This window comes from Neopsephotus bourkii, unplaced genomic scaffold (assembly GCF_033783945.1).
Source record: "Neopsephotus bourkii isolate Nb327-2 ecotype Australia unplaced genomic scaffold, CSIRO-AGI_Nbou_v1 NB_1827, whole genome shotgun sequence".
Classification (NCBI taxonomy): Eukaryota; Metazoa; Chordata; class Aves; order Psittaciformes; family Psittacidae; genus Neopsephotus; species Neopsephotus bourkii.
In genome coordinates, this window is record NW_026902300.1 from 516,894 (window position 1) to 536,602 (window position 19,709).

General features: G+C 41.9%; 2 protein-coding genes across 3 annotated transcripts in view; one reads left to right on the forward strand and one right to left on the reverse strand.

Moving 5' to 3' along the window:
• LARP7 (La ribonucleoprotein 7, transcriptional regulator) overlaps positions 1-5,961 on the forward strand; it is a 104,210-nt gene extending 98,249 nt beyond the window's left edge. For both annotated transcript variants that reach the window (XM_061343861.1, XM_061343860.1), the window contains exons 12-13: positions 685-776; positions 5,411-5,961. In XM_061343861.1, the coding sequence (XP_061199845.1) occupies positions 685-776; positions 5,411-5,491 (173 nt within the window). In that variant the 3' untranslated portion in view covers positions 5,492-5,961. The remainder of the gene's footprint in view (positions 1-684; positions 777-5,410) is intronic.
• NEUROG2 (neurogenin 2) overlaps positions 1-19,709 on the reverse strand; it is a 456,819-nt gene that overhangs the window by 48,251 nt on the left and 388,859 nt on the right. The gene's annotated exons all lie outside the window — the stretch shown is intronic.

The following is a 19,709-nucleotide window of genomic DNA, read 5'->3' on the forward strand; positions in this document are numbered from 1 at the left end:
AAATTCCCTGCAACTGAAGATTTCCCACAAAACCATACAACATCACAAAATTCTTCTACAGCAGAAACCATAGGAAACAGTGGCAGACCACTTCTTACTGCAACACAGCTGCTGAGAAAAGCTGCATAATTATTGCCCCCCCATGTTCAAATATTTCTAATTGCCCATGAAGTTCCCAGAGCTTGCTTCTAACAGTGGTTTTGATGAAACAAAATTATCTCAGGCATTCTTGCAGTAATTTTTTTTTGTTTGTTTGATAGATGTTCAGAATTCATCAGAGCTTGAGTACATCAGTAAATCAAAGGGCCTCTTAGTGCTGTGGTGAAACTTCAGACAAAACTGAGCTCCTCCTGCTAACTGCATGTAGAGAGTGGTGGTAGCATATTCCCTGAGTTGGTTTTCTTCAGTTTGTAAAACTACTTGTTTAGGAAAACTTGGCTCTTTTGGACAAAATTTTGATTCTGTTCACATTGGTGTGTGGTGGTTGGATGTTGCAATGCTGTGTGACTTCTGATTCTGAAATTTAAGACTGATGGGGAAATATTTGTCAAGTTTCCCTAACAGGTATTTTAATATGTATTTATTTACTTAGGAAACATTCATTCTCATCACAGCTGAAAATACTGTATCCATTGGTATTGAATACTTTTGTTCATGTCGTGTAATGTTAATTTGTTTTTCAAGGTGATCATGAACAACGTTACTGGCAGAAGATTCTAGTGGACAGACAAGCTAAACTTAACCAGCCTCGAGAAAAGAAGCGGGGTACTGAGAAGGTAATCTGCAAGACAGTTTGTTTTTCTTGTACAGCCATGGTTGAAAATGTTTCTTTGTAGATAAGCATTTCTTGGTACTTAAAGCTTTGGTGCTGTCTTTAATTCAGTTAAATGACTTCCTACTGATTTTGCTGCAGAATTTTAACAGTCATAGAGTAGAGAATATGTGGCTGTCCTGGTCCAGTTGCCAAATGCAAGGCTTGTCTTTATAGAGACAACCAGAGCAAGTTCAGCCTGTGACTAAAGGCATGAAGTTAATTTGTAAGATGGATTTCCTCTAAAATCGTGTCTGCTGTGCTTTTAACAAGGTTAATTAGCCCTGATTTGCTCTAGTGTAATAAGGTCTAGTGGTATAGTCTTAACTCTCAGGTGTGATAAAGAAAACTGTTTTCTGAAGAATTAATCTGTTACAATTTACACAAATATTTTAGTGTACTGTTCTGTGCTGTTCTGAGCAGTAGTGTTTTCCTACTGCTGTCAAGGAGTCTATATCCCAGTGAGCATCCATAGCTGAGCAGCTTCCAGACCATAATTAGTGACATTTCCACCCAGCCTTGACTTTGCTGTGCCTGTCAGGCTCCAGTGCGGAGGGAGTGTTGCAATGAACTTGCAGGCTGCTGTCTCCACTCCTGCCCCTGAAAATCCTTTCAGGCATGAAGGACTCTTGATTAAGCTAGACAGATCCCTTAGCTGACAGAGAGGAGCCAAAGAGTATTTTGCAGACACTTTATTGCTAGGTTTACTTCACACAACTTGCAGATAAGGCTTCTGAGTTGGATTTGAGTATAGTCTTTATGCTGGAGCTTGCAAAACTTCAGAATCATCTGACCTTATTATTGGCTGGTGACTTTGGGGGCTTTTTGTTTTCTAAGTGCTCCATTGATGCAAACAATTAAAAATCCCTTGTTGCTCTATATATAATTGAGAAGAAATACTACATTGACCTAAAAGAGCAGCAATTGTACAGGTCAAAACTTTGTCTTGCACAAGGCATATTTTGCATGTATTACCTTCTTGGTTTAAACATTCTTTCAGAGATCTCATCGATAAATGAGTCTCATTCTTTTCAAGGTGTGAATAAAGATTTTCCCCATGTGAGTAATTTCATTTTCTTAAAGACATAAAAATGGCATTTACTCTAGCCATTCTTTAATATAAGCAGTAAGTGATGTGAAATGTGCAGCTTCAGAGCCTTTTACTGAGTGTACCAGGTTTTTGTGACTTTTTTAATAATTATTTTATAATTATAAATTTTTTTAATGTACTTTTAATTCTTTGAACAAAAGTGCAATTTGGACTGTAGGTGCCCTGCTCTCAAGTTTCTGTTCTTCATCTTCTGAAGATTTGGTATTTGTTGACCAAATTGGTGTAAATTTGCCAGTAACATACCTCACTGAGGCTTGCAAATATCAACTGTTTGAGCTCTGCTTAACCATAGTAGTGAGAGTGCAAACTCCTGCTCCTCCCCCTTACCCATCACCTTGCAAGGCTGGGAGATGTTAACTTCAAAGCTTAGTGAATACTATTTAAATGCTAACACTGTTAAGTAAAACATCCACAAAAGAATGGCTCGCTATAGTCAATGACTCTTAACACTTTACTTACTTTTTGGCAATCAGTATGTCAGAAATACAGACTGAGAATAAGAAAAAGTGTTTCTTTCTGTTCACTAATTTTACTATCTTTTAATCATTTATTTAATTTTAATCTTTTATTTGAAAAATCTTCACAAAGTGCTCACAAGTTGGCGTATTTTGAAGGTCACAATAAAAAGGAAAAAAGTAATGATTCGTAATCATCTACATCTGTGTATGCCATTAGTGGATCTTTCTTGCAAAGATTCTGTTTTAAAATCCCTTACAAGATCTCTCTTTGAAGATGAGCATTTGCCTATTGTCTGATTTATACTTACAATAAAGGCTGCACTTTATTTCAGTTAGTGTGGTTAAATTTGGGCCTAAGAGATATATCATAAGCTATCATAACAGGGTAAGGGTTAATGATCATTTCAAAAGAGGGTTTCTGGTGTTACGCGTCACCCCCATAATAAAAAGTGGTATAGATTTTACTTTCTCTGGCATAGTTCTTGTGATAAACTAAGTGTCCAAAAGAGATTAGACATCCCAGGGTTCCCCAGAACTTGTGACTAGTGCCTAGCTGTTCTCTACAGTTAAAAAGGTGTTCAGTGTCTGGCTTTTCTCCCAGGCCTTCCTCACTTATCATCATCTCTATGCTCATTTCCCTTGTCCCTTCTGAATGCATGTTCTCTTTAGTCAGTTATTCAACCCTGGGATAAACAATTGTATTGATTCAGTGATACAGATAAAAAACCTTCTTCCCAGAACGATTCCTTCAGGGCAGTGCCAGTTTTATGCAGAGCTCAAGCATTTTATCTGTCTGTAGTCTCAAACTCTCCAGACTGAAGTCTCCTGTGCACAAAGCAAAGGCCTGAGTGGCTGTAAGCATTCTACTTGGGTGCTTGTCCGCTGGGGGAGATGCTGCTAAACCCAGTTTACACCTTGGATACCCTCTTACCAGAAGGAAAGGAGGAAGTTTAAGAGGGTGGGAGTGGTGGTAGAAGTGAAAGGCATTTGGTGGGCAAGTGAGAATTGGGTGTTTTGTGAAGGGCAGAATAATTTGCAGACTATATGGGAAAGGAGGATAGTGGGAATGCCTGGGCACAGCCCTCCCTATGCCTGGGGCTCTGGGAATGTGCCCTTGCAAGATGGACCAGTTCTCAGTCTGTGCTAAAAGGAGGTAGGAGTAGGGAGGAGAGAGGCACAGATAAGCCCCTTTCACTGGTTCTCTGAAGTTGGTAGCTATGGAGGGCTGGGTGCCTGTCTGGATACCTGAACAGTGGTGTGCTTAGAAATAGCTGCTGATACTGAATTGATGATCTCAAAATGGGCATCCTTAAGGCCTCTTTTTGAGGTGTAGGTATAGAAACACTGATACAAACTGGCCAGTTCACATCCCAAAGCCTTCCTTCCAGTGTTTCTGATTCTGCATTGCATATGTTGAACGAATGAGCCAGTTTACTCCTCACTTCTATTTAGAGTTTAACTCTTACTCCAGTTCTCAGATACCAGAGAGTAGAAGTAGCTCCTAGTTACATATTTACATCACCTTTGCCTCTGGAAAATGAGAAAGTCCTCTACCGGAACTTACTGTCTGATGCTGTTAAGAACGTGTTAAGGATTGCAAATCAAGTTAAATGCTGGGGGCCCAGGGAGACATACCAGTAAAATTGTGGTAGTGTAACTGTATTTATTACAGCACAGCAAACCACATCCATGTAGCATACGTGTAGAGTGTCATTCCTGACTACCAGGGTCAATGCAGCAACACACCTTGCACTCTTGTGATGTGTGCAAGATGCAGTGTTTGCAGGACTTGGCATTTATCACGGATAAATAGTAAATAATTTGATTTATAGGTGAAAGCTTTTCAGATCTAGCCAGCTTTACTGGACTGCCTGGTAAGCAGATGCCCCTTTACCTCAACACCAGCTAATATGTTTTAGTAGGCTCCCTCAGATAAGTTAATGTGGATTTATGCTGGTGCCTTATGCATGTGCCCAGATTCACAGGAGTTTCCTGCTTTCTCACACTTATTCAGGTGAGGCAGACTGTGTTGCGTTTTGGGGTTTTTTTTTTCCTCATCTTGTTCATGTAAGTTACTTCATGAGCTCTTGCTTATGGTTGAGGAATCTTAATGGGGCATCAAAGTAACAAAGCTTATTAGGATGACTTTGCTGCAGTACTGTGGTTAAATCTGTAAGTGTTCTAGTATGGATGCTTTAAAAACAATAATGCTTTTAACATTCTCAGAGTTTTTGTTTTGTGCCTGCGGACACAGTACACATAGGTTGGAAATCGGCATGTTACATCCCACAAGAACACTTCTTTTACCTCAGCACTGAAAGCAGCTAGCCAGGTACCCTGGTAATTCAGGCAGTCTCCCTAAAATACAACTAAAAACACGTGCATCCCTGGTCAGACAGTTTTGAGAGAGGGATTCCAGCATCAGTGTTCTTCCAAAGTGCACCATTATTTCTCAAGATGAATTCTCAGCACGGTTGTGACACGTGCTGTGCTGTTTTCCCAGCCTGAAGGATGGTCTTCATCTGGATTTCCATGGATTTGTTTCTTTGCTGAGTGTAGAAAATGACACAGTATTCCTAAGGCTCCTTATTGATGGTGTGACCTTATTTTTCTTAAATCGGTAACAGCATAAATGCAGTAAAAGGGGAGGACTTTAACTTACTGCATGAAACTACATTTTGGAACTTTTGAAGTTGAAATGAATTTATTCTCTTGAAATCAATTTTTTTATCTTCAATGATATTAGGAGGAAGAAGGAATTGAATGAAGGATGCTGCACTGTGCAGAGCCTGAAGAGATGCCTTACTATTTGTGATAGTTCTGAAGGCAATACTGAAAGGGCTGCTGTAACCTTTTTTTTTTTTTTTTTTTTTGTTTTGTTCAGATGTACGTTTAGCTGAGCTCTTCACAGAACAGCTTTTTTTTACAAAGTTGGGTAAATTCAAGAATAACATATTAATGGTTATAAGATAAAACTATAACAATGTAATTTTCCTCTAACCTTTTCTACAATGTTTTTTCTGTTTGCAGTTAATTGCTAAAGCTGAAAGAATGAGACTTGAAAAGACTCAACAAACAAGTAAACATATCCGCTTCACTGAAAATAACTGACCAAGACTGATTGTGCTGTTCAAAGTGACCTACTTATTTAAAAACCCCGAATTCCACAAGCCCCACTGCTTACAGCAACTAAACCTTTTCTAAGAAGGCATAAAAACCTGATCTGTTTGGTTAATAATTCTGCAGACTGCAAGTATGAAGATTATTCTGAATCCCATTTGGAAGTAGGCTGAATGTTTACTGCTTCTGAGCCTGTAGGTAAAGCTTCCTGGGGAAAAAACAAATGTATTATGAGATGTTGCTTTAGTTCACTTCTGGTTTTGGTTTTGGGGTGTTTTGGTTTTTGTTTTTTGGGTTTTGTGCTTTTTTTTGTTGTTGTTTGCTTTTTTTGTTGTATGTTGAAGTTTTATGCACTAGGTTATGAAATAAAATGCTTGAGAAATTTTCAGTTGTATATCTCGAATTCTGCACTCCGCTTTATGACACTATAAGTAATAAACGTGGTTAATGCCAAATATAAACCTCCCCCTAGGGTCTCTTTAGTCCATCACACTGCTGAGAATTACAGTAGAATGATTATATAACCTTCTATGTATTTTTCAGTGACTTGGACTATCAGAAAATCTGTCATTGAGAGGTCTGGAAGAAAGTCTCCATGTGTGAAGTGCACACTAAACTGTAGACTTTTCTTTTTAGAAGACTCAACTTTTTGGTTGGGGAGGAAATAAGAAACCTTTTGTTTGTTACATCTGGTAACTGTAGCTCCAGAAGTAATTCTGACTTACAGATAAGTGTTGAAGTTGTGTAGTGTACAAGTTAAGCTGGTGACCTCAATGTGCCTTGGAAGTACTTCATTATAGATTGGCAGTATTTAAAAGACAAAAAGCCAAATTAAAAAAAACAAACCTAAAGATAGAATAATAGCAAAGGTTAAAGCTTACTGTATATGCGTGCTGTTAGACATCTCTCCATTAATATAAATTCACATGTTTGTGAGATTGTCTTAGTGTATTTTAATTCAGGGCAAATGAGATGCTAAAACATTGGTTTATGAAAGTGTGAAACTTCCTTATAAATAGAAAGATGAGCAAGTTACTTGGAAACTAGAAGTACATTCCTAAGATACCATCAGAGGCTCTTGAAGGAAACTCACACTGTAGGTGGTTTTGCAGCTGTAGGTTTTGCTGGTAAGGTTTAATTATTTGCTATCAAATTACTGCAGCAGTGGAGTTATTTTAATGATGTGTGTTATAATAAAGTTTGGTGACCCTGGTGTATTTTTGCTGAGAATCTGCACTGTTTCTCCTGAATTCTTGAAAGCAGTGTGGATATTATAGGTACAGTGGTTTTGAAGTTGGGGATAACAGGAGGCAAAGAAGTTAAAAAAAATGGGAAAAACTGTATTTCAAGAGATAATACCAAACCATATGAATTGTAATTAAACTATCCAAGCTATAAATAATGTGGAGAAGCAGCACAGTGAGAATGGAGGAGTATTCATGAAGCACCATTTATGTGGTGGTGCTTGTGATTTAGCAAGTGCTGGGGTCTGTTTCCTTGGAGGGTCCATAAGCTCAGGTAGCACCAAGTCTCCCACAAGACTGGGATCAGGATCCCAGCCACTAGCAGACAGCAGACTGCATCTCTCTCCTGGGTTGCTGATGGAGGAATGGAGAGGATTAGCAGGAGTCAATGGGAAGGCTATAGTGGTGATCAGGATAAAGATAGCAGAAATATGGAGGGGAAAAGTGCAAGATAAGAGACAAAGTTTCAGGGTGGAGGGGAAGAGCTTGCTAATGGTTCTTGGAAACTGCATATGGGCAATTCCCCCCAGGGGGCTTGTGGAAGGAAGGCTGGGTACTGACCCCTGTGCCAGGCGCTCCTGTGTCCTGAATGCACTTAAGCAGCATTTAGATGCTTAGTCCAATTGCAGGATTTTCATTATTACTGTTTAATATTCAATTTTTCTCTTACACTATGTAGGTAAGATAACTGATGAACCATTGGGGAGAACTGGTATATCTAGCTAGGAAAAGGATTTGGTCAGTGAATGTCTCTTGGGCATCCTGCCTTAAAGATGGGAGATTATTCTATTTTCCACTTCTGTGATGGATAGAGGAAAAAAAATCACAACAGCCTATTCGGGATAAAATGCTTTGGATTTCTCGCTGAAGTTCATTTAAGTCAAATTACATCCATGTTGTAAATAATTCAGATCATGAGTGATTCAGACTTTTTATGTTTTGTGGAGAGTGGAGCAGAATTGCAAAAGCGTAAGTTGTAGAGTTTTGCTCTTCTGTTAATAATTCCTGACTTGAACACACAGCAAGAGAAGTCACCCTTCAGTTCCTTTCCATATTTATATAAGTCTTTACAATTAAACATCACTTTTTTTTCCTCTCCGTTTCCAAACCAGTGCAGAAATTGGCTTCAGGAGGAAAGGGTGGTGTTTAGTACTTTCTGAAGAAGTTAATAATAGTATTTTTGCCACTTAATTCAGAGGTCACATATGGAGGGCATGGTCTGTGTCCTCTTACAAAGTGAGCTTTGATTCTTAAGTATGCCAGAATGGTTTAGGGTTTGGTTTTGGGTTGATTTTTTTGTTGTTGTTTTGTTCTGTTGGTTTTTTTTTTTTGTGTGTGTGTGTGTTTTGGGGGTTTTTTTTGGGTTTTTTTTGTTTTTTTTTTTGCTTGTTTTTGAGTACACCAGACAGTTAATATCTTTTAGCCATCCCCTTCAGCATATGCTAAGAGGAGGCCATCTGTTGAGTTTTACCATCCCTAGAGGTACTCTAGGGCTGTGCCAATGGAGGATGATGTCTTCAGTGAAGTCTGGCACACCTCTACTGGCAGTGGTTCAGCTTGTTGCTTACATTAAAATTTGCTGTCCTGGTTTTCTTTCAGTTTATCCATTCCTAGGAACTTCCAACAGTAACTTTATCCCCTTTTCAACTCCACACCTCTCCTCTCCCCAGGAAATACCACATCTTACTCAAAATTCAGGATGAGACCTTAAAATTATAGGAATTCATAACCTTGGACTGCTCATTTGGTTTTGCCAATTTTTCTGTCTCCTTTGACTGCTGAGTGCTTTGGAAGAACATCATTTACACATAAATATGCCTGGAGCAAAACTCAGCATTGATTCTGCTCTTTGTGACCTAGTGTAGGGCTGGATCTGACATTATTTTTAGCACTCACATTTTTGCCTCTTTTCCACAGATTTTATGTGATAGCAGCAGGACTGTAACTGACCTTGTAAGGCCTTCGGTGTCAGTAGAACAGATCTTCAGTTAAAAACCAAAACTAATGATTGTAGATCTCGTAATCTGTGATATTGTCACCTGAAGGCTTCTTTGATTTCTCCTCTGACCCAATATTTTAAAGTTTAAGAGATTGGTCTAGTGAGTACTGTTGCCTTACAGCAGAGACCATATGGGTTACCTTCATGGTGCCAACTTGCTGACTGGGACCAAGGCTCTGTTGTGGTGTGCTTTGCATGGATAAAAAGCTCAGGAATAAGAGGGACAAAAAGGAGGATGGGAGTTGAGGAGTGCAGTGATTGATGTGATGGCAACTAAGAGTCATTTTCAGTGAGGAAGTGGCGGACCTCGGTGGTGCAGGAAGAGAGCAGCAGGGCCTCCTTGCTGTCAGCCACAGAGCCACTGCATGCATCTGGCAGACACTCATGCTGCCCACATCTTCAGATATGTGTCCTCCCATTTTGGGACTCTGCCTCCCCCAAGTTGTATTTGTGCAGTAAAAGCACTGGAAAGAGGAACTTGGTTTTAGTAAAACACCCATGCTCAAAACCAGCAGCTTCCTCCATGATGACTGGACTTGCACATTTGCAGTAGCCAGCAGTCTGCTGTCAGTGCAGAATCCCACTTGCAGTACAATGCTTGTACCCTGTTGCCCTTTGTACCTGTCCCTGTATTGTAGGAAAGCTGTTTTATTTTTGATTTTACACCTTGTGTACTTTATTAGTTTCTTCTGTAAGGTTTTAGAGTCACCTGGAGCATGCAAAAAGTCAAAAATAAAAATTCTACAGTGAATTTGAACTGAATTGCAGATCCAGCAGGAGACTAGAAGTATCCTGAGGTGTTGAAGTACTTTCATCTGGTGTGTTGGTGTCTGCAGTGAAAGAACTCGCTAAATCTTTATCTGCTTCCTCTGTTGACATGTTATATTTCCCAAAGACTATGTCCTTCTCTTTGTTAACTCTAATTCTGTAATTTTTTTACTATCTGACCAAGCCTGATTTAACTTTGCCACTTTTATCCGTTTTATCTTACACACCCAGTACCGGTCTTCTGGGTTTTGGTTTGTTTTTTCTCATTAAGATCTACTCTGTATCCTGTTTAAACCAGACTTTAAGGGAGTCCTTGAAAGCTAACAGATAAGTAAATTAGCTTTTTCTAGAGAAGCTCTAGATCAAATTATAAAATTACCCTCTGATAGATGACAAAGGCACTTGCCTGCCCACATCCTCTAGAACATACGTCAGTTGTCATAACTGCTTACTTAATGGTACCATAGTGTCTAATGATTTCAGAGGGGATTAAATCATGGGAATAATTCTGTATAATACTGTAAAGAATAATTAGATAAGGTATGCTTGGATGACTTTGAAACGTGCCTAAGTGGAGAAATAACACAGTTATCTTACCTACAGGTGGTTAAGTTTCTGTGCATGGTGATAAGGTAGTTATTCCCTATGGAAAGCAGAATACTCTTCCGAGCATTAGATACACTTTATTTGCATCAGCTGTGGCTCTGTAATGGAGGCATACAGCTTGCTTAGCTAATTCACATGCAGAATATTACAGTTATATTTGTACCACTGGTACAATGGCTTGACATTTCTAACGCATTTCCTTTTTTTGTAGCAGGTTAAAAATTTGGTCCTGCAGGTATTGAAGAGCATTTATTTTAAATGCTAGTGCACAGCTAACATATTCTGATGGGTTTCACCTTTTTTAATACACCAATAGGTTTTTGTCAGTGTGTTAAAGAAATGGTTGGGAGAACATCAGTTTATCAAGGAAAAAAACTTATTTTTAGCTCCTTTGAAACCTGAAAGCTGCTGATGCCAGTAAGCCAGGCAATTCTTTGGGGAACTTGGCAACCCACAGGCCAACTTTCCTACTCATTCCCCTTTGCTGGGACTTGTGTTGATGTGTACTTAGCATGCGTAGCCATTATTCAAGTCACACCAATCACTATGAAAACAGGGGAACAGGGAGAGTATGGGAGAGCTTTGCTTGCTGTTGCCAAGGTGACTCGTTTTTGGTTGCTTCAACACTCACTCATCGTTGTGATTTTATTGCCTCACGGCATTTCTAGTGCAACCAAACAAACCCTAGAGGGTGAAAAAAAAGTGGGAGAAGGATAAAGGGAAGGAGCAAACTCGAAAGCCGACAGCTGCCTGTTTTCCTTCAGGGGGATTTTACTTAAGGTCATAAACTGACCCGTTTCTCTCACCTTTAAAAGGGTGGGAGGAGAGCAGGAGGCGACAGCTGGGGCTCCATGCCATTAAAAGGTTTTTATTCTACTCTTCTAGACGCATCTGTGTGGTTGGAGGGTCCTGCCTGTGGCTCTGGCCAGCAGAGGGCAAAGCTGCCACATGCTTAGGGCAGCTCTGCATCTAGTGTGTTTTACACCCCACCTGATCCTACGAATTAAGCTCTGTACATAAACTGGGGGTGGGGAAGGGAGAGAAACAAGTCCCCTGTATTCCCATGGAGCCGGCAAGGTGACCAGGTGGTGGGACGCAGGTTCTCCAGGTATCAGCTCATAATCCTTGGCTCTCATCTAATGCCTTAATCGAACCAGAAAGATGTTTTACTAGTATATTCAGGAGAAATATTCATCAAGCTGAGGAAGAACATCTCCAAGGATAACTAAAACTGCTTCATCTGGGTTGAATACCCTCCCTGCTTCAGACAGCAAAGCTATCCACAGAGAAATTTGGGTGGTTTGCCCTGAATTACTCTTCACAGTCAATAACAAGCCAGATGAATGCGGGTTTCATCAACACAGAGATCTCCACTGTCTGGTGGTGGGAGCATACATCGTGTTGTGTGGGATGCAGGTTACATGTGTTGTTTTCTTTTGCTTTTGGCAAGAAGGAAGAATTATACGAAAGTAGGAAGCTTACTGATTCCTTGACTCTGTGGAGGGAGCTTCTTCTGGTTCCCCAACCTTCTGAGTAATGTATGGGGCAGACATGGTTGAATACCTTTTTGTCTTCATGCTTTGTGCCATTTTCTCCTTTGGTTTGGCTGTGTTTTTCACCACCAGACCTAGTTTTTCTGTTCGCTTTCCTTTCCCTTACCTGCTACACACTGAAATGTGGTTTTACTATGAAAAGTGGCTTTTTTTGTTACCTCATACTTTGTGTAATATTTATTTGGTGTGTATTTTGGGAATATAGCAGCTCCCACAGATCTTGCTTATTCTGCCTGGTGCCTCAGTAGATAACTTCTTGCAAGGTTTAGCTTAGAAGACCTCTTCTGTGTGCACAAATTCAAAGGGTACTTGATCTGTTCCCTGAATTTAGTCAGACTAATAACATCTTGATTCAGAAATGGCCTGTGCTGTCTAGGCTGAGCTTCACGTTTGCCGAAAGAGTCTTACTGTAAATGCAAAAGCTTTGAGTTTTCCCCCTTATGGCAAGTAATATATATCAGTTATTCTTGTATAATAATAAATATGTTCTTATTGCAAAGTAACAAGGTGGGAGGTTTTTGTCACTGATTATAAGCTAAGGTCTGTCTTCACGGTGGCTGTTACCTGTTCCATTTACCTCCTTTTATATTATATTTTCCTTTGTTATTACCCATGTTGTAGTTGTAGACTTTCTTGATTCTTATGTCTTACACTATGGCAGATACAGAAACATCTATCCATTCATTTGGCTGAAGTTTCAGGCATAATTAATCTCTTACATACAATGATGCCTTGATATTATATTTTTTTTTTTATTCCAACGTTTAACACTCTGAAAACTGAAAGCTGAATTTTTAATCCACTGAAATTCCTTGACTTGCACTGAAACATCTTCTGCAAAGCTTACTATTCATGCCACTGCAATTCATCCTCAAATACTTTACTTCATCTTCTCCCAGCAGTAGCTCTGAGGTGTTTCTGGTTTATGCTGTGCAAACCTCTTGTGTCAAATGTGAAAAGGTACATTAAACTCTGCCCCTAGGGCACGCAAGAGATTATCAAACAACCTCATCTCCTGGGTTTACCACTTGAGAGCAGATTATTTTGATCTTAAAAGAGCTAGAAGATTGGGATGAGCAGATTTACTCAGTGTTTTATGCTTTTAGCTAAGGGTTGGTCTTCAGGTCTCTACCCTGATGCTGCCCCCTGCTCTGCCTCAGGTCACCCAGGTGGGCACCCAACATCTGCATTCACACCAGAGCTTCTCTTAGCTCAAAAATCACAGCTGTGGAAAAACCACAGTGAGTCTTCTGTAAACTCTAGCAAGAGGGAAATAATTTCCCTTTTCCTGTTAATTCACATGTTCTTTTTCCTTCCTGTCCTCTGTTTATGCCTGTTCCTTTTCTCTTTGTCAGTGTTTTCCTGGATGCCAGGATTGAAAGTGAACCCCTTGCCCTCTAATGCTCTTCCCATAAGCTTGCCTAAAACCCTATTGCTCTTCCCCACATCCATTGCTGTGCTCTTACACTAATGGAGAAAAAAAGCCAGAATAATACAATTTGAATGGGGGGCAAAATATTTAAAGTTGTTTAAGTTTTAAAACATGCAGCTGTGCGTCCCAATTGGGTTTAGAGTATACCTGTCCATAAAATTTTATGGCCATATATATCTTTCTTTCAGTGCAACTATATATAGACACAGCTGCAGCAGCAGAATGGGTCATCTGTAGCTTCCAGCAGGGAGATGCACACAGAGTCACTTTATGGTTTTAAAGGCTGACTTTAGCACTATCCCTTATTTCAGATGCCCTGATTACAATTCCTGTGCTGCATTTTATATCCCAGTGGTTGTGAAAGTATTTTGCTGTGGTTGGGTCAGATTCTTTAGGGAAATCTGACAATGTGGCCCACTCCTATTAACTCATACTTTCTTCCTTTGTGGGTCAAGTACTCTATTATTTTGTCCTAAATTGTGTATACCTGTCTCTTTGATGTGTGAAAGCAACAATTTTAAGGAATGGTCAAATAACATTACAGAAATGGAAGCCCTATCCCTGGCAGTGTTCAAGGCCAGGTTGGACAGGGCTTGGAGCAACCTGGTCTAGTGGAAAGTGTCCCTGCCTGTGGCAGGGTGTTGGAACTGGATGAGCTTTAAGGTCCCTTCCAACCTAAGCCAGTCTGCATTTCTATGAAATATTCAAACAGATTAAAGTAACTGGTAGGTGGTAGGTGCTGAATGGTGTGTGCAGAAGAAAGGACCATTCCTTCAGGGAGCTTCCTGAGGAGTTTGCATCAGAAAGCAATCGCTGGATTTTCCGCAGTGGGGAGGTATGCACTGGCTAATGCTGAGTGTGGCCACAGTATCACAGACTGGTTTATATCATGCCTAAAGCTGGACATGCTTGAAACTTCCTGGGAGAGGCTGGTCTGCCAGACCCTTGGGCAACTCTGCTGAAACCAGCCACAGTTTGGCTAAGCATCTTGGCTTCCAAAGTGAAAGGAGCTTTTCGGTTTCTCAGTGTTCACTTCCCTTCAATACTGTTTTCTGAGGCAAATGTTAATGATGAGGTGCAAGCTGGTGTGATAATACCAAGCTCATGGTGCTGTACTGCCCTGTTATTTCCAACAGTCTTCTAGATCTGCCTTTTAAAAGAGGTGTAAAAATCCTTAAGGAGAGAGAAGCAACCTGGGATTTGCAGCTGGGAGGTGCTGAGTGCTGGGAGCTGTTTGTTGCTGGCCCCTCGCGCAGGCAGAACAGATCCTTCTGCAGGGGACTGCATGCATGACCACAGATCATGGGAGAGCTGAATCATGTTCTTGGCCTCAGCAAGCTGACTTGGTTGTGTGACTGCAGTATCTCTGTCTCTTGGGTTCAGCAGTAGCAGTAATTTTTCTCAGTAGCTGGTGCAGTGCTGTGTTTTTGACTTTCAGCCTGGAAACAACACTACTTCAAAGACCCAAAAGGGTACCGATGGGTTTTTGGTATTGCTGCTTTGGAGACAGAGGAAACTGAGCAGCTGTCCACCTTGCCTGGTTTCTCAGAGGATACTTCCATTGTGGGATTGCTGAAGGTCGAGGAACAAGAGCCAGTCGTGACCACAACAGTGCACCAGTGGCAATATCGCACCGACACTCCCTGGTTCCCATCCATAAGCGGATCCGTAGACTGGAGAGCCAAGGAGTGATCAGTAGGACCCGCTCACCCATTAATAGCCCCACATAGCCAGTGTGAAAGTCTAATAGAGAGTGAAGACTAACAGTAACTATTGTGGCCTGAATGAAGTCACACCACCACTGAGTGCTGCTGTACTGGACATGCTAGAACTTCAGTATGAACTGGAGTCAAAGGCAGCCAAGTGGTATGCCACAATTGATAACACCAGTGCATTTTCTCAATTCCTGTCGCAACAGAGTGCAGGTCACAGTTCGCTTTTACTTGGAGGGGTGTCCAGTACACTTGGAACCAACTGCCCCAGGGGTGGAAACACAGCCCTGCCATCTGCCATGGACTGATCCAGATGGCACTGGAACAGGGGCAAGCTCCAGAACACCCGCAATACATTGATGACGTTATCGTGTGGGCTGATACAGTGGAAGAAGTTTCTGAGAAAGGGAGGAAAACTATCCAAATCCTGCTGAAAGACGGTTTTGCCATAAAACGGACTAAGGTCAAGGGACCTGTGCAGGAAATTCAATTTTGGGGAATAAAATGGCAAGATGGATGTCACCAGATCCCCACAGATGTGATCAACAAGGTAACAGCAATGTCTTCACCAGCTAATAAGAAAGGCAAGCTTTCTTGGGTGCTGTGGGGTTCTGGAGAATGCACGTCCTAAATTACAGTTTGATTGTAAGCCCTCTCTATCATGTGACCTGTAAGAAGAATGATTTTAAATAGGGCCCTGAGCAATAACAAGCCTTTGAGCAAATTAAAAGGGACATAGTTCATGCAGTGGCCCTTGGACCAGTCCAAACCGAGACAGATGTAAAAAATGTGCTTTACACTGCAGCCGGTGAGAACGGTCCTACCTGGAGCCTCTGGCAGAAAGCTCCAGGGGAGACTTGAGGTTGACCCCTTGGCTTTTGGAGTTGGGGATACAGAGGATCTGAGGCCAGCTATACCCCAACTGAGAAAGAGATACTGGCAGCCTACGAAGGGGCTCGAACTGCTTCAGAAGTGATTGGCACTGAAGCACAGCTCCTCCTGGCACCCTGGTTGCCTGTGCTGGGCTGGATGTTTAATGGCAGGGTCTCCTCTACACATCCTGCAACCGATGCTACATGGAGCAAGTGGGCTTGCACTAATTACACAATGAGCTCGAATAGGAAATCCCAGTCATCCAGGAATTCTACAAGGCATTATGGACTGGCCAGAAGGCAAAGATTTTGGAATGTCACCAGAGGAGGAGGTGATGTGTGCTGAAGAGGCCCCACTGTATAATAAACTGTCAGAAAGCGAAAAGCAGTATGCCTTGTTTACTGATGGGTCCTGCCATACTGTGGGAAAGCATCAGAGATGGAAGGCAGCTGTATGGAGTCCTCGATGACGAGTTGCAGAAACTGCTGAAGGAGAGGTTGAATCAAGTCAGTTTGCCAAGGTGAAAGCCATCCAACTGGCCCTGGACATTGCTGAACGGGAGAGGTGGTCAGTACTTTATCTCTATACTGACTCATGAATGGTGGCAAATGTCCTGGGGGGGGTGGTTGCAGTAATGGAAGCAGAGCAACTGGCAACGCAGAGGTAAACACATCTGGGCTGCTGCACTGTGGCAAGATATTGCTACCTGAGTGCAGAACCTGGTGGTGACGATACGCCATGTAGATGCTCATGTACCCAAGAGTCGGGCCACTGAGGAACACCAGTACAACCAACAAGTGGATAAAGCTGCTAAGATTGAAGTGGCTCAGATGGGCTTACATTGGCAACATAAGGGTGAATTATTTTTGGCCTGGTAGGCCCATGACACTTCAGGCCATCAGGGCAGAGATGCAACATACAGATGGGCCCGTGATCGAGGGGTGGACTTAACAATGGACACTATTGCCCAGGTTATTCACAACTGTGAAATGTGCTGCAATTAAACAAGCCAAACGGTTAAAGCCTCTTTGGTATGGAGGATGGTGGCTGAAGTATAAATACAGGGAGGCCTGGCAGATTGATTACATCACACTCCCACCAACCCGCCAAGGCAAGCACCATGTGCTTACCATGGTGAAACCAATCACCGGATGGTTGGAAGCATATGCTGTGCCCCACGCCACTGCCGGGAACACTATCCTGGGCCTTGAAAAACAGATTTTGTGGCAACACAGCACCCCAGAGAGAACTGAGTCAGACAATGGGACTCATTTCCAGAACAACCTTATAGACACTTGGGCCAAAGAGCATGGCATTGAGTGGGTATATCACATCCGCACCATGCACCAGCCTTTGGGAAAATCAAATGGTACAGTGGGCTGTTAAAAACTACACTGAGAGCAATGGGTGGTGGGACTTTCAAACATTGGCATACACATTTACCAAAAGCCACCTGGTTGGTCAACACCAGAGGATCTGCTAACAGGGCTGGCCCAGCTCAGTCAGAACTTTTACATACTGCACAAGGGGACAAAGTTCCTGTGATGTACATAAAGAATTTTCTGGGGAAGACAGTCTGGGTTATTCCTGCTTCAGGTAAAGGCAAACCCACTCGTGGGATTGCTTTTGCTCAGGGACCTGAACATACTTGGTGGGTAATGCAGGAAGATGGGGAAGTCTGATGTATACCTCAAGGGGATTTGATTTTAGGGGATAACAGCCAATGAACTCGATTATATGCTGTTGCCTGCTATGTAGCACTTTTATAGCCCATCCACTAGATGTCTTCAGGTCACCAGCAACTGGCCCTGACTTCCCTCCGACCATCATCCCAACAAAGAATGAGCTTTGATGAAATCAGACGAGTTCTGCACTATCATCATCAGCCAACAATCCGACACTGTACACAGCCTCTCCTGCTCTGAAAGACTGTTACAAGAAACTGAGCCTGACATCATAGACTGGATGAACTCAGCAGCTTTATAGGGATTGGTCCATGCACTAAGGAATGATCTTTCTCTCTCTTTGTGTGTGTGTGTGTGTATATATGTGTGTGTGTGTGTGTGACAAGAGTGATGGTATATTGGAAAATGTGAGACCTGAGCATGACATGAATGGTATGGAACAAGGGGTGGATACTGTCCTGGGTTCAGCAGTAGCAGTCATTTTTTGCAGTCCTAGTAGCTGGTGCAGTGCTGTGTTTTTGACTAGTTATTTCCCTTATCATTATTGGTGGTAGCAGCAGTGATTTGTGTTATACCTTAGTTACTGGACTGCTCTTATCTTAATCCGTGGGAGTTACATTCTTTCGATTCTCCTCCCCATCCCTCTGGGAGTGGGGAGAGGAAAGGAGGGGAAGTGAACGAGTGGCTGCGTGGTGCTGGGTTGCTGGCTGGGCTTAAACCACAACACTGCTGTGCAAAAGGCAAGGAGTACTTCTGTCACAAAGTAAAGAAATTATTTTCCGGTGACAACACTCTGTTGTAAGTGCTCACAGACTATCTTGCAGGGATCTCTTGGACTGTATGTAAATGTCAGATGCCAGTTGCTATGGTCAAATACAGATATTTCCAAAGTAATATGGCTATTAAATAATTACATGCGAGCTAATGGCAATCTAAGCAGCACACAGGAGAAAAATCTGTGAGACCAAATACTCATTTAGATTAAAATTTGATGGGTTTTGGTCTGATTTTAAATGCAGTGATTCAAAAAGCCATGTCATGCAGTGGAGAAGTCTTTTACAGTTTTGAAACTTGCCAGAGAAAACTGGTAGACACGAAAATATACACGCAGCTTCTCAAGTATGTCTTCTGCATAAAGTAAAAATCAAATTGAGGATCCTGACATCAGGACAGGACAAGATGAAAGATTGAAGCCACTGTATGTCTTTAAATATCAAACTTCAAAGCATTATTTGACACTAATCTGTGCAATACCATGGGCAGCTTGGGGCCTATCAGGTCCATCTGATGAGGTTCTGCCACCATCCCATCCGTTTTGTATTCATCTGTCACTGATAATCAGAGCCACTGGAGAGGAAAAGGAACTGTCAGTGTCATGCAGTGGCCTTTTGACGTCAGTACAAGCATTGTGGGAATTGCTAGAAGTTGTTTTGTGATACTTATTCATGGCCACAAATTGGGGAAAATCCACAAATCCTATAAATAGCACACCATCTCTCACTTAGGAGCAAAGACAATTTTTTCAAAGTTTCTAGACCAAAAACTACACTTACATGGCAATGCAGCTGCTCCTGAATAAAAGAAAATGACACATGGTGGACTCGGCATGTCAGCTTCTTGCCAGAACAATCAGAGTCCTTCTGTAGGCTCCACTATAACTTCTAGACAATGAAGGTATGGCATGGACTCTTGTTAGCTGGAATGAGATAGTATCACTTCCTAGGGTTGTCTTACAACAAATAAGGTCAAGATTTGGCTAACAGCAGATGTTAAAATGAAGAACAACTAAGAGCAGCCCGGTGGGATTGAGATTTCCTTTAGCTCTGCACCCTAGCACCAGCATTTGGCACACAAGGAAAACTAAAAACATGGATAAACAGGCACTGAATCTTCCTTGAAGTGGCCCCTGACCCTCTAATGTTCTTCCTCTGTACTTCCCCCAGGATGCCCTACTTTACATCATTACCTTGGAGATAGAAAACACAGTTCTGTGCAAAATCTGCTTGTCCTGATTTCTGATCAGTTTTCTTTATTTGAAGCGAGGAAGCACAAACCCTGACCCTGCTGAATCCCTCGGCAGGTCACTGTTCAGTTGGGTGCAGCAGATGCTGCTGTTCTGGGAGGTGAACACAAGCAAAGAGAAGTACTTTGGGCATTCTGCAGTGGTTGTGGCACTGCTTCCCACTTCATCCCTTTCTGCAGTGCCTTTGTTCTCTAGCAGTTTCCATGGTGCCCCTGCTTTGTCTCAGATCTGTCTGCAGGCAGCTTTCCTGTCCAACACACCACATGATGATTGTTACAAGGCAGTGCATGATGATTGTTACATGGCTGTGCTGC